At 40.6% G+C, this 15,882-nt stretch overlaps 1 protein-coding gene across 3 annotated transcripts in view; it reads right to left on the bottom strand.

Moving 5' to 3' along the window:
• The window catches only part of Nt5c2 (5'-nucleotidase, cytosolic II), a 125,911-nt gene that overhangs the window by 40,032 nt on the left and 69,997 nt on the right, over nt 1-15,882 (bottom strand). Inside the window, exon 1 of one of the 3 annotated variants that reach the window (XM_051200013.1) lies at nt 9,909-9,937. The exons of the other annotated variants lie outside the window; for them this stretch is intronic. Within the exon in view, the coding sequence (XP_051055970.1) occupies nt 9,909-9,922 (14 nt within the window). The 5' untranslated portion in view covers nt 9,923-9,937. Of the gene's footprint in view, nt 1-9,908; nt 9,938-15,882 lie in introns of those variants that run through there. 3 annotated transcript variants of the gene reach the window in all.

The raw sequence follows: 15,882 nt of genomic DNA, 5'->3' as shown, positions 1-15,882 counted from the left end.
ATCCCTAATAGAATTCTTTAGTGTGTGTGACTTTAATCTAACTTCAAGAAGACTGTTTCGCCTGAACCAAGTCCCTCAACGGAATGTATCTTCTGAGACTGTGTGGGAGAAACACCTCTGTGTCTAATTTAACTTGTCATTGGATATCACTGTTGCTCCACACAAATCCATTTGGAATAGAATCTCTCTGGCAATGGTGAACTTTATCTGTAACTCCTCCCTTTGCTTAGGAGTCACAGTTTCCTGGCCAAGTGCCCAACAACAGTTACTGCAACAACAAATGAGAGTAAAGATTCAACTGTAAAATGTTCTTGGACATCTGTTTTCACTGTGAGCAGATGCCATTATGTATTCAAACTGTGAGTCCAGAAAAGATTCCAAGTGCATCTGAGTAGGCAAATTCAAATTATGAATAACAAATCAGTGTCGTGACTGCAATTCCAACTCTTGGGCAAGTAAGGCGAGAGAACTAACACAAATTTGAAGCCAGCCTGAGCTACAGAATGAGACAAATAAAAACAGAAGAAAAGAAAAATGCTACAAATGTAGTTTTTATGAAAACAATTTAGCAGCTTTTTTTTTTCTTTCAATTCAGTTCCTTCTTTTGCACAGACATTTTTCCCACTCATGCTTAAAGCCACATTCAATCACCTCAAGTGTCTTCACTTACATTTCCAAATGTCTTTAAAATCTAGGTCCTTCACTAAATTCCTGTCGCCAACAATTTACCAGGGTCGTAAACGCCTCTCACTGCTTTGTTCCCACACTGATGCTGACTACTCTGAAGCCCTTGCTTGAAATATGTGGTGATGTTTTGCTTTTGATCTAACAAGGTTTGACTGAACTTAGCCACAGAGGCCAGGCAGTGGTAGTACACACTTTAATTCCAGCACTTGGAAGACAGCTCTCTGTTAGTTCAAGGCCACCCTGAGCTACTGGAAATTGATACATCTAAAAGAGAAACAGAGCCCACACAAAGGTGATCTCAGCATTTGGGATCCCACACCTTTAATCCCAGCACTAGAGAGGAATATAAGGCGGGAGGAGACAGGAGCTCAGTGCAGTCTGAGGTTTGGTGGAGACAGATGCAGTCTGAGCACAGATCACCCCTTCAGCCTGAGCATTGGTAGAGGTGAGCACTCTCTAGGGGCTGGCTGCTTGGCTTCTCTGATCTTCAGCTTTAACCCCAAATCTGTCTCTGTTTTTATTATTGATATCAACTAGAATTAGTGCTACAGAAATGGAATATGTGAACCAATGCTCATCTATAACTATTTCACTAATCTATGACATGATACAGAAATTTCAAATACTTAGAAACCTTTATAGCAATTTAATAGAAATATATTTTTGTGGAATATAATATAAAGTGATTTTAATATCAGCATTTTTTAACAACTGAGGCTAATCTGAGCTACAAGTGAGAACCTATCTATAAAAAAAATGTTTTCTGTCTATATGTAATTTGTTTTTACTGTAGTTTATAAAGATTACCGATTAGAAATATAATAATGTTAAAAGTTAGTCCTCTTGGGATAGCCTGAGAAGTGTGGCTCTCTGACTAAATCACCTGCAGTCAATGCTCAAAACCACCCAACTAATAAGTTACCAGTCCTTACATTTTGAAGGAATTGAGACCTTTTATTATTTTGTTAAAATCAGTTTGATCTTGTATTATCCATACCATGCACCCTTTCTTGTTATTACTTTATTAGTTGTCAGTTATTGATTTATTAAGCAAACTGTTTGCTATTTCCTAAACATGACTTGAGGCTTTGTTTATGCTATTAACTGTTATAATTCAAGTTCCTGCATCTCAAATGCTTTCTCTGAAAAAAAAAAAAACATTTTGGGGTCTCATAGATGGCTCAACAGTTAAGAGCACATTCTGCTCTTCCAGAAGCAGAGAGCTGAGTTCAGTTCCCAGGACCCATATGAGATGGCCGTTAAACCATGGTAACTTCAGCTCCAGGGAATCTGTCATGCCTTCTTCTGGTCTCCGTGGGCACCTAGACACATATGACAGACATACAGACCCACACACATATATCCAAAAAAAAAAAATTTTTTTTTAAAGGAAAGACTATCCTGGGTGGTGGTAAAGCACCTGGATAGCTGGGGGAAGTATGAATATGGCAATGTTCCAGCCGTGCCACAAACTGTAATGCTTCTGGAGCTTAGATGCTCTGGTTCATGACAGATTTCACCAACAAATAACCGTAAGTGTTTTATTTTGGCAATTGTCTATTTTGACAAACACATAAAATATGCCAGTAATTCACCGACCATTTGCTTGACTACAAACTGAAGACCAGGATTTATAGCCTTCCCAATACCAAGCAGGTAAAATAGCTTCAATTGAAATGTTAAGTAGAAACAGTAACAGTGTTTGGCAGAGCTTGTAGGAAGGACACAATGGGGAGTTCCTGCTAATGGGTACAGGATTTCTTGTGGGAAAAATAAAATGTCCTATCATTAAAGAGCTGAGGGTATCACCTGGTTGAGCCTAGCAAGAAAGAAAAGATAAGAGAGGCAGAAGGGAGGAGGAGAGAGGAGGGGAGGGGAAGGGAGAAAAGAGGAAGGAGCTTTTACAGTCAGTGGTATTGGTTGCACAACTCTGCATATATTAAAGCCACTCAACTTCAGGCTCTAACCAGAAAATAAAATGGTGTCTTTATTGTACTCCAAAACGATGCCAGATTTTCAACAGTCTTTAAGACCTTTATGGTACTGGAGAGCAAACCTAAGGCTCTGTGTAGTCTGGGCAAACAATCCACCACTGAGCATCACTCCTGCCACCTAAATGGGCTCTTAAAAGTTGCTTTACTTGTTTCACATTGGTTGCAAAAGTTAATCTGACTGCTTTGTGGTGGTAAAAAATAAAAGTCATGGCCTTCAGGATTGAAGTAAACAGAGGCAGGTACTCATGCCAAACAGGCCTGCTTACAAGCAGTGGCTAGCAAACTCTTGGAGATCATGAAATCTTTCTACTTATTCAGTGAATTTATGAAGTCCAAAGAAAATGATAAATGCACACAATTTTGTAAGAATTTCAGGGAGTCTAACAACCATGGACCTTAGCAAGATGCTGTTCCAAGCCAGAGATGTGTACAGGTGGAGAGGATGTGGAGGAAAGGGCACATTAAAAAACTGCATATGATTCTGACTCTAAGATTCTTATGCAACTGTATTAGAAACACAAAAGAAGCTGTAACACAGTGAGGTCTGGCAAAGTTGATGTCACTTGCTTCCCGGGCACTAGGGCTGCCATGACATCCTCAAACAGTGCAACCTTTGGCACCTCTTCATTAAATAAATCATCTTTGGCCAGGTGGTTGTGGTACACACTTTTAATTCTAGCACTCAGGAGGCAGAGGCAGGCAGATCTCTGTGAGTTCAAGACCAGCCTGTTCTACAGATCCAGTTCCAGGACAGATTCCAAAGCTACTCAGAGAAACCCTATCTTGAAAATAACCAAAAACAAACAAACAAACAAAAAAAAAGCCAAAACTTTTCTTCCCAAACCCTCCTAACAGTTGTTCCTCTATGTACTAAAGAAATTTAAAGTTCAATATATTGCACTAAAGTACAATCCTAACTTCACTTTAAAAAGAAACTGGCATTTTTTACTTCCCCTAGCTGTCCATGGGATGGATGGCCCTGTTCCTCATTGAACACCAAAGCAAGAGGGCTGGCCCCCACACTTAGGAGAGGTGGTCCCACCCCACACCACAGGCTTCGGAGAGCTGACCCCTATAGCATGGGCTTGGGAGAGCTGGCTCCACACCTCACCTGAGAGGGTGGTTCCAGTGGCCCAGATGGCCCAGCTCGGCTACCACCCAGACCCACATCTCGGGCCTTCAATTGCCTCATCCTAACATTTATCACATCAGTGACCTGCTGAAGTTTGTGAAGGGGCTGGTCCTGCAGAACTATTAACTGATAACCACAGGATTTCCATGACTCAGGGCAACAGAAGCATGTCCCAAGAGGAGTTTCGGTGAAGGTCCATTGATGATGGTGTGCTAGAGGTCAGAGGACTTGAACCTGACAATGACTCACTGCAATGAACATTTTATGGGTGTGGCTGAAGGTCTGAGTTCAATCCATGAGATCCACATGGTAGGTGAAATCAAACCTCACCAGTTGTCATCTGCTCTCCATAAACACCCACAACTGCATGCATTCATGCACATACCAAATTAACAAACCAATGTCTGGTCATTTTTCTACTATGCATGAAATCCTAGGTTCCAAGGGACAAGAGCATTCTAACAACTTTAAGTTAGAATGTACCCATTTTTAAAATATTAGGTGTGAAAGAGGCTAAGGCAGGATTGCCTGGACCAAAAGTCAAGGACAGCCTTGGCAATTCCATGGGGGGTTGGGGGGAGAATGGAGGGGACAGAAATGGAGAGAGGGAGGAAGGAAGGGAAGAGGGAGAGAGGGGGGAAGGAGGGAGGAGAGGGAGAGAGAGAAGGAGAGAGGGGGGAAGAGAGGGAGAGAGGGCGAGAGAGAAGGAGAGGGGGGGAGGGAGAGAGAGAGAATAAATAAAACCCAACTGTATTAGCTATAAAGTTGTTTTTTTAAGGGGAGGTCTTTTTGGTTTGTCCTGTTTTATGGGACAGGACAGGGTTTCTCTGTGTAGCCCTAGCTGTCCTAGAACTCACTGTACATGAGGCTGGCCTTGAACTCACAGAAATCTGCCTTCATTTACCTTCCAAGTGCTAGGATTAAAGGCATGTACTACCACTACCTGGCGAGTTGGTAAGTTTTGACACCTATATACAATCATAACTACCCCTATTTCCTTCAATTCAAAAGAACCATGCCCTTTCATAATCCCCTTGTAACTCCTGACCCTAAAGTACCACACAGACCACTGCTTTTTTCCCCCTCTGTGTGAGGTTTATGTGTGTTTGGGGGAGGGGTGTCATGGTGTTTTTCCTTGGGAGCCATTCACCTGGGGTTGTGGGTTTGATGTTGTGTTTGTTGTACAACATGTCTTGTTGTATATGCATGTCTTCCCCAACTGGTATCTGTTGTGGAATATTAGTTTAAAATGTGATACATTCATTTATGGTATGAAATATTTGTTCAATGATGCAAAGATGTGTTGCATTCTTTTATGCTGCATTTGTTTAACTCTATAAAGTGTAATATTTTGTCTGTGTAAACACCTGATTGGTCTAATAGAGAGGTAAACAGCCAACAGCTAGGTAGGAGAGAGAAATAGGCAGGGATACCAGGCAGAGAAAATAAATGGGAGGAGAAATCTAGGGTCAGGAGGAGGATGCCAGGAGCCAGTCACAGAGTACCACAGAGTAAGAAGGAAAGAAAGGTATATAGAATACAGAAAGGTAAAAGCCCAGAGGCAAAACATACTTAAAAGAGAAACAGGACACCAGACAAATAGGAAAAAGGAGAGAAGCAGGAAAATTTAAGTTAGAAAAGCTGGCTAGAAACAAGCCAAGCTAAGACTGGGCACTCATCTAAGTCTCTGTGTATTTATTTGGGAGCTGGGTGGCTGGTCCCAAAGATTTAAAACAAAACAAAACTACAGCTCTCCACCTAATTTTTTGAAACACATCAACCTGGCTAGCCACTGAGCTCAAGGGAAACTCCTGTCTCCATGGTCACAGCCATCAGTTGTTGGGGTTACAGATAAATGCCACCACGGCCTGACTTTTACATGGATGCTGGGGCTCAAATTGAGGTCCTCATGCCTGCACAACTTTACCAGTGAGTCATCTCCCTAGTGTCCGATCTCTGCTGTTTATCAGCATAATATTTAATTAAACAGAATCATATGGATCTGTGTCTGGCTTCTTTTACTTAGCAGAGAACTTCTGACATTCATCCATGTTGTTGTATACATCACAATTACTTCTCTTAATATTCTATTGTATACACATATCACATATGTATTGTATATACATATCACAATTTGTTTATCCATCCTGTCAAGTTGGGTTGTTTTTAGGTTGGGGCTGCTCTAAAAAATGCTGTGATGAAGTGTCACATCTCCATGGACCTTTTTTTTTTTTTTTTCTCTCTCTGTGTAGCCCTGACTGCTCTGGAACTTCCTCTGTAGACCAGGCTGGCCTTAAACTCACAGAAATCTATCTGCCTCTGCCTCCAGAGTGCTTGAATTAAAAGCATGCACTACTGCTGCCCAGATATACTTTCATTTTTCTTGGGCAAATATCTGAAAACGGAATTACTAGGCTGACACTGTGCATTTAACGTGCACTCTCATTAGCCATGCCCAGGACAGCAGCTCCCACATTCACGGTCATTACTGCTACCTGTGGGTTCGGGCCGGGAAGCACAGCCTCACACTTTCTAGTCAAGCATTCTGTCACTTAGTTACACCCCAATACACCATATTCCTCTAAGTATGTTTAGCTTTAGCCATTCTGATGTGAGTGCAATGGCGCTCCACTGTGGCTTCAGCCCGCATGCCCTGATGGTAAGAGTCTTTTGAGTGCTTACTTGGCAAACTTGCTTTGTTCCCACTTCTCCTTTCCTCCACTTTTAAGAGGCATTATTTGCCTTATATGTAGTAAAGAGTTTTACATATATTTTGTGAGAACACCTTATATTATCAGCTACAAATATGAAAATATTTTCTGCCTGAGGCTTTCCTTCTATTTTCTTAGTGATATATTTCAAAAAGCAAGTTTTTGTTGGTTTTGATGAAGTCTTTTATATGTTTTAAGTAAAAAAAATCTTTTCTGTATTCAAGGTGACAAATAAGTGGATCTATAATCCTTCTTTCATTATTGTTTTTCTATGTGTGTATAGTTTGTTTAAAAAGTAACAACTCAAAGCTGAGGATGTGGTTCAGTTGGTAGAGCGCTTACCTAGCATGCATGGAACCCTGGATTTGAGGCCCAGCACTGAATAAACTGGGTGAGTCGTTGCATGTCTGCACTTGGGAGGTAAAAGCAGGGGGACCAGAAGTTCAAGGTTATTCCCGTACCTAACAAGTTTGAAGCCAACCTGAAATGCATGGGACTCTGTCAAAAAAAAACCCCACAAAAACCACGCAAAAGCAAACAAAGGGGCATCTTACTAAAATCCTTGGTTTCACTGCTCAAAATCATTGCTTACACGTAGGGTCTATCAATTTCCTATTTAACCCTGTGATCTTTGCATCTGTCCTTACACCAAACTATCTCAATAACCATGGGTTTACACAGGCTGAAACATTCATCCCGTAATGATGGGACACACTATGTGAATATCAGTATGTTTACACAAACAGATGGCATAGGTCAATCATTCCACAAGGCCTCAATGTAATCATGACAGGCAGTAAATATGAACTATATAAGGTTGCTAACAGATTAACAGTCTTTTTTGAGGAGAGGCTGCCAGCTCACAAATAATGACATGCAGACTTATTAATTATGAAAGCTCAGCCTTAGATTAGGCTTGTCCCAATTAACCCATATTTTTTATTAATCTAAGTTATACAACATGCCCTTTACCTCTCTCCCATTCTATGTATCTGACTCGTTCACATCTCCAAGGCTTCTAGATTCATTTCCTCTTTCACTCTTTCTGCCCAGAAGTCTTGCCCATACTTCCTGTTGACTATTCAGCTCTTTATTAAACCAATCACAGCAATATATCTTCACACAGTGTACAAATATCACACAACAGTGCATGTTTATATGTACCTTTGCGTGTGCATTCAATTCTGCATGTACTCATGGATATTCGGAGGCCAGAAGACAACTTTAGGTGTAACTACTCAGGGGCCATCCTTTAGTTTTCTTCTTGTTCTTTTCAAGTCAAGGCCTTTCCCTACTCGGGAACTCTCCAAGTAAAGCGGGTCGGCTAGGCAGCTGAGTCTCAGGGATTCCCCTGTCTCTGGCTCCCAGGGCTGGGATTACAAGCATGCACTAACACTCCTGGTTTTTTTACATGGGTCCTGAAGACCAAACTCAGGTCCTCTACTTCTCCAGCCCCAAACATTTTTATAAGTGAAAAGAATACACTCTAAAATAGTAATTTGTTAAGTATAGTGTAATAAATTTATAAAGTACTAACATGATTATAATCAAGTATTACATACTGTACATAATTATAATGGCTTTATTTTATATGGCTGGCAGCACACTCCAGCATACCATAAAAACACAAATAATGCACTGTGCGTTGACCCTATGTCACTAGGCAACAGGAAATTTTCACCTCCATTATACTCTATGGGATACAATGTCTGTTTCTGTGAAGCATCATTTTGTGATGCATGGAAGTTTTCTACAGATGTCACAAAGTAACAAACTGATGAATAATAATGATAAAACAGTTGACTGCGATGATTATAAACAAATCATACTGGCATACACAATCCCAACACTTAGAAAGTAGAGGCAAGAGGACCGTGAGTTCAAGACTAGCTGAACTAATTACAGTTCAGCCTGGGCTACAGAAACCTCATTAAAAAAAAAAAAAAAAAAATCATCCCAAAGCACAAAATTTATCCACTTATTTCTAAAAATAGCAACAACTGTTAAACTAATTGATTTTGTTTACATAACCCATGTTCTTTTAAGGGGTTGTCCCATCAGCAGAGAGAAACAAACCTAAAAGACCATCTTTACCCCTTTATGATGATGTTCTGTGCTATACTCAACTTTAACTAACTATATATCTATCTCTAACATCTTGTTTATCAGAAGGGGCAGAAAACAATAATTACCTGTCTCAAATTTTAACTCCATCTAGAAATATAGTTAATCCTAAATCTACAAACAAGTTTTCCAAATAACCGTATTATGGGACTGTCAAAAATGTCAACATCTGTGATAAACACCATCATAGCAATGCTTTTGCTAGCAGAGTGGGGGGGTGCACGCCTTTAGTCTTAGTACTTGGGAGGATTGGCAGGCAGATCTCTGTGAGTTCAAGGCCAGCCTGGTCTACAGAGTGAGTTCCAGGACAGCCAGGAGTAACTGTTACACAGAGAAACCCAGTCTCAGAAAAAAGGAAAAGAAAAGGGAAAAAAAGCTTCTGTGTTCTATAAAGCATTGGAAGTAAACATAAATAGTTTTTGGTTCTTTTTTTTTTTTTTTTTTTTTTAACTTTCACATTTGAAAGAGACCCCTCAAATTCAAGTGATGTCATAAGACATCAAAATACAGAATTACTATACCCAGGTTCTTCTCTTTATTTAGTAATGAAGTTTAGAAACAGAGGTAAAATTGAGAGACCTAGAGACAGAGAGAGAAAATAGTAAAGTAGATCAGTAAATTTTACTTTGCTCATAATAAATACTTACTCAATTTAAATAAACAAGACCCTAGAACCATGTCAGAACTCCACACAAGAGAAACGAACAGCAAAGGAATAGCTCGCAGGGAAGGCTAGAAACCAAACTACTAACAGTACCAGGCTAACTAACTTGTCACTCGTTACAAAGGTAACAAAAGGAGAACATCTGAGAAAATACTGCAAAAATGAAAGCTAACAATGTATTTTCTATTATAAATCAAAGAGGAACAGGGACTGATCACACTGTCCAGAAACAGAATCAAAAGCTGCTTTTCAATCTTTCACCCCATTTCTAAAAGGGGCAATTTCTTTTTAAATGCCTTTAAATTTTTAAACTTCACTCAATTTTTTGTAGGGCACTTCTTGTTTCTAATCTTTATAAACATTCTAATAAAACAAAAATTAGTCCTAGAGTAAAGAAAAGCAGGGCATTTAATGCTTTCAAACAGCATAGATCTTTACAGCAGATTATATATTAACACACTACAAGCTTTGGCTCAATTTTGCTCAATCTGCCTCTACCTCCAAACTCAGACTGGCAGCTTTTATTAATCTTCAATTTACTCAGATAATAGTTCTTCACAGAGAAAAATCAGAGAAAGTATAATAAGTACACTTACCCTTCCTTAGACATTCTCAAAGACTACTTCCTCTGGATAAGAATACAGGATCAACAAACAAGCTCCACTGATCTCTGGAGAACTGTAGCTTATTTGTTAAAGCTGAGAACACAGGCCCTGAGAGGCCCAACAAATTCAGGCACAAAGCCACTAGGCTGTATCTCAGGGACCAATCTCCTCAGCTTTAAAACTTGAAAACCTACTGAGAGGTGGGGGTAGAGACCAGGAAAAATTAACTAATGGCCTGGAATGTTTAACACTGGCCAGTTAAGGAAGACAACAACCTAAATGCAAGGTCCTGTAAGAGACAGGAATCGTTACCAGCAAACACAAAAAAAGCAAATTTACCCCCTAAAGAGGCCCTCCAACAGCACACGAACAATGTGAGTTTCCCAGAATGGAGCAGCCCTAGTCGCTCAAAATCATTCCCATTTGCTCAGATTAGGAAAAGACCGGATAAATAATTTAGTTTTAATGAACAATTCAATTACTTTCCCTCTTAGAAAAGAAACAATGTAAGCTACAAAAAGGAAGTGCTTATATACTAGACCATATTACAGGGGAAATTAAAGTATTAAAGTATTTCTACACCAAATGCTTTCCCCCCTCTCATTTTAACAACTGTTTTTTGAGTTGGGTTTTTCTAGGGAGGGTGTTGGGGAGGGAGTTTTGAGACAGCCTTGGCTGTTCTGGAACTAGCTCTGTAGACCTGGCTGGCCTCAAACTCAGAGATCCACCTGCCTCTGCCTCCTGAGGGTTGGGATTAAAGCTGTGTATTAGTTACCATGTGTGGCTTTTTAAAATCACTATGGGAAATGAAAGAAGTCAAAGAAAGCACAGATATATATATATATAAATAATTATATTTACATGAAATGTCTAGAATAGTAAATTCTATAGACAGTATATGTAGAAAGTAAGATAGGGGTGACCAGGAACTGAGAAGACTAATAAAACTAAAAAATCATCTAATTTGATCAATAAACTAAAAACCACTAAATTTTAACTCAATTTTATATAAGACTCAATTATTTTGGGGGGGGGCAAGGTTTCTCTATGTAGCCTTGGCTGTCCTAGAACTCCCTCTGTACACTAGACTGGCCTGGGATTAAAGGCAATATGAAAAAGGTAACACAAAACTGGCAATGACCTACAAGTCAGTATGAGAAGGATCACATACAACTGACAAACGCTTAGGGAAGTCAAAAAAGTGAATCTCCAAACAGCCAGTTAACAACTGGAGAGTTGTTCAATCTATTCACCTGGAAAGTACAAATCAAAACCAGAACATTGCATTATACCACAATAACTTTTAAATTGAGCATACACTTCAAAAGATTAACATTAAAGTAGTTGAGCTGCTCTCAGTGTTAAATGCCAGGAGGGTGTGGCAGCCTGCCTGTCATCGAGCTTCCAAGAGAAGTGACAGAAATCCCCAGAGACAAGCTACATCCCCAAACTGGGGGTCTCACTGAGAGACCCTGTCTCAATGAATAAGGTAAAAAGAGTGATCCGGAGTAATGCCCAGCCTCAGCCTCTGACCCACACCTGCACACGCACTCCCATCTAACACACATGTGCCCATGCATCCACACACACACTCGTGCACACACTCACACACAGGGAGGGGGGTGAAAACTAAGAAGGCTGAAGATGTAGCTCAGTTGGTGGAGCCCTTTCAGTTCAATTCCAGTGCCACATAAAACACATGTGGAGGCCGCCTGTGGGTGTGGGCATAGGAGGGCCACAAGTTCAAGCTCATCTTTAGACATAAGAAGTTCAAAGTCTGTCTGGGTTATGAGACCCTATCTTTAAAAGAAAGAAAGAAAGAAAGAAAGAAAGAAAGAAAGAAAGAAAGAAAGAAAGAAAGAAAGAAAGGAAGAAAGAAAGAAAAAAGAAACACACACACAAACAGACCAGTACTTATTTCACATTCCTATATAAAAAACTGAAAATGTCTATCTTGCAGAAGAGCTACAGGCGAAATAGCCAGACGCATGCACGGTCAATGGGTAGGATACTGAGAGGTTAGGTAATGGATACCACACTACATTTACTTAGGACTAAGATTTGATGGTCCACAGCAGAGTAGAGTGATAATGGTCTTCAATGACTTAGGATTTACTCTGGAAGGATAGACCAGTCCTATGCCTCCCAACACAAAAATATAATAAATGTTTAAGGAGATGGAAATCCTAATTACTCAGATGCATTATAAATAGCAACTATCACAGTACCAAATAAATAAAATCAACCATTTGTCTCAATTTGGAAAGAAAAGAGAAAAACACAAACAAAAAACACTGAATGACATTCAATGATATCTTTACATAATAAAGAGAGAAATTAAGATTTACCAGTCTTCCTTAACAGTCTCTCTGATACTTCGGAACTTGAGGTCAAAAGAAAGCATTATAAACACTGCTAAGTCTCCCAGTACTAACACACTAAGACAGGTGCTATGGAACTATTTTATGAATGTCAACAAATTCATTTTTTATTCCTTAAATGTATATAATTAGAGAAGAAATTATTATTCAATAGGTTTAAATAAAGACTGGCAAGACTTTGGAGATTTCATGTCAATTTAAGCAGTAACTTCAGGACACTGGAAAGAGCTCAGTGGTGAGAGTATGAACCGTTCTTGCAGAGGACCCAAGTTTGGTTCCCAAAACCTATGTAGAACAGCACTCAGCCATTTATACACACACACACAATAAATCTTAAAAGGAAACTTGAAGGCTAGGCATGGTGGTGCACATCTTTAATCCCAACACTTGGAGGCAGAAGCTGGTAAATCTCAGTGAGTTTGAGGCCAGGTCTACATAGCAAGTTCTATGACAAGTAGGGTTATATAGTGAAACCCTATCTCCAAAATAATATTAGGTTAATTAGATAATTCAGATAAATATGTGAAGTGTCAGCTAGGTGGTGGTGGTGCATGCCTTTAAACCCAGCACTCAGGAGGCAGAGGCAGGCAGATCTCCGTGAGTTCAAGGTCAGCCTGGTCTACAAAATGAATTCCAGGACAGGTAGAACTACACAGGAAAACACTTGTCTCCAAAAAACAAAACAAACAAACAAAAGTCTATAAATATTATTAAAGACAAAGAATTGCATTTTTTTTTTCCTTTTAAGACAGGAGCTCATTTCTGGAGCCTAGGCTGGCCTAGAACTCACAATGAAGCCAAGGGTAGCCTCACCCTTGGCAATTCTTCCTGCTTTAGACTCCTGAATGCTCAGATTACAGATATAAGCCATCACACCAGGCTATTTTTTAAAGTAAGGGAAATGACTGCTTAAAGACAAATTCACAAGTTCAATTAGCAATTTTTTCAATATAATAAAAAACACTACTAAATTCATAATCTATGTTCACAAAGAAAAGTCAATTCCCTATACTGAAAAAAACTTTGTTTTATTATACTTATCAGAGATTCAAAATGGTAAATCCAAATACCTGATTGCAGCATCATAGACACAGTCAAGAGGAAGAGTTGATGGAAAACCAAACGGCTCCATTCTGGAAGTACCGGCTGTAGATCCTGAGCTGTACTACACTGTTCGGTCTATGTTAAATGAAACGCTTCTTTGTCTAATTGCTCCTTCCAGGTCACTATGAAGTCTAACCACCTCGGGTTACCGTCCAGCTGCAGTGTAACATATTCCAATGAAGGGTTTGGCCAGATGATTACCCTCAAGTCAGAAACTGAGCAATCACAAGCAAATGAGGCAGAACAACAGCCACACACCCTGAAGGTCGGCTCCCGAGCGGCACACCATCATTGTCTCTGTGTTGACATGTACAACATTGGCACAATGCGGATGATGATGAGGGAGCAGGGCGGTATGCCGGGCGCTTACTTGACTAAGAGCATTTAGCTTCTGTGGATAGAGATGCAGCTCCGGGGATAAGGACACTTGCTGAGCAAGCATTAAGACCTAACTTCACACCCCTAGCACCCACACTAAAAGCCAGGCATGGCACTGGTGACATCAGCACTGAGGGAGGCAGAGACAGGAGGGTCACAGGGGCTGACTCCAGGTTCAGTGAGAGGGCCTGATTCAAAGAGTATATATAAACAGAACAGTAAAGCAGGACACACGCCATCATCCTCTGGCATCCATGCATACACCTTACACACTCACATATACACACAAGAACATTTAGCGTCTAAAAGAAAACTTTCAAGTATCACATACAATGCACAGGTTATGAGAATGATTATTACAGACTGCCTACTTTATCCAGTGGCAAAAACCAACTCAAATATCTTTAACAAAATTTCAGAAACAATACAAATTGACTTAACTAAAAACAAAACAAACAACTCTAGACATAGAGCTCAGGTGGCAGCGGTCTTGTACAGCATGCAAAGAAAGTCCTGTGTGAGCCCAGGGCTGCCTAACACTGGGGAAGTGCACAGACCTGCAATCTCAGCACTCAAGAGACACAGGAGGGTCAGTAAGTTTACTGTTACTTCAGCTACACAGCAGGCTTGAAGTCAGCTACGGATACATAAAACACTGTTCAAAAATAAACACATAAAGTAAGAAGGGGGAGTGAGGCAGGGGAAGAGAGGGGACAAGAGAGGAGAAGAGGGAGAGTAAAACTAAATGGTTCTATTTGTTGTGCCACAATGTCCTCCAAAATACACTTCTATCTGGGAGGGAAGCTAGGTAAGGTACAGGATGCTCTAAATCCAAAAGGAAGCTAGTTAGGCTCAGTGAATAGGTAACTCAAAAGCTTCAGGAAATCCCTGCAACTGACCAGATTCATTTGGCCTCTCCTTCCCCAAGCACATACAAGCAGTAAGGACTGCCGGGAGACACTCTCAGAGGAGTGAAGCTGCCTACAACAGCTCCGCGAGGCTGAGGCGCCTGGAAGAAGCAGACAAGCTCAGCCGCCTGTAACACTCGCAAACAGTCAGGCCACCCAACAGTCTCAATAGACATCCACTCCCTTTCCTGCTGCCTATGCACAATACAGGGAGCTCTACATCCCCACAATGGGGCGGCCTTCCGGTGACAGAGCTGTCTCTGGTTGCTTCTGCTCCTGTAAGTAACTCCAAGAAAACTCACTAGCTCACGAGCTGGACTTTGGTGGCTCCCTTATCTTCGTCTGTTGTGGGTCACGTATGTGGGGGAGCAAATGTTTGTTGATAACCCCCAGGAATAGTGTTACACGCCACTACTACATATGTTGTTGTCTTTTAAATTATAGTTGAGAGGGTCTCGAGTGGCCAATGCTGGCCTCAAACTGACCCTGGCAAAGCTAACCTTGAACTCCTAATCTTCTGGCCTCAGACCCCCAGGCGCCACGATTACAGGTCTGGGACATCATGCTAAGCCAACTTGATTTGGGGGGTGCGAAGTTGGAGGAAGAGTTGAAGCAAGGCCTCATGTCTCAAATTTTTCATCAACAAAGAAAATATTGTTTAGAAGATTAGTTCAAGATATCTATTTTACAACATGGTAACAATAGTAACAAAATATTGTATACTCAAAAACAGTTGAGAAATCTTCGTTGCTTTTTTCTTTTTCTGGGGTGGGTGATGATATTTGAGACAGGGTCTCATGCAGTCCAGGTTAATCTGGAACGCATCATGTAGCCAAAACTGACCTTCAACTTCTGGCCTCTACCCACTGCTAGCTTACTGGGGGACTTTAAGTGTCCTCACCACAAAATAACTAATCAATAGGGTGTGGGTGTGTGCTCAGGCACACGCATATCCATAAAATGCATGTTCACCTGTGCAGACGTGTACACAGGTACAGGCATGACTACACAGATAAAGGTCAGAGCTCCACTTCAGATGTTACCCTCATGTGTCATCTACCAGACAGGGTCTCTCATCAACCTAAAGCTCACCGAGCAGGCTAGGCTGGCTAGCCGGAGAACCTAAGAACCCACCTGTGTCCGCCTTCCCAGTGTTACCACAAGCCTTGCTTTTGTTTTTATTGTTGTTGTTTT

The sequence above is a fragment of the Phodopus roborovskii genome, unplaced genomic scaffold (genome assembly GCF_943737965.1).
Source record: "Phodopus roborovskii unplaced genomic scaffold, PHOROB, whole genome shotgun sequence".
In the NCBI taxonomy this organism is placed as follows: Eukaryota; Metazoa; Chordata; class Mammalia; order Rodentia; family Cricetidae; genus Phodopus; species Phodopus roborovskii.
The sequence above is the reverse complement of the archived record's forward strand: the minus strand, read 5'-3'. Positions and strand labels throughout refer to the sequence as shown.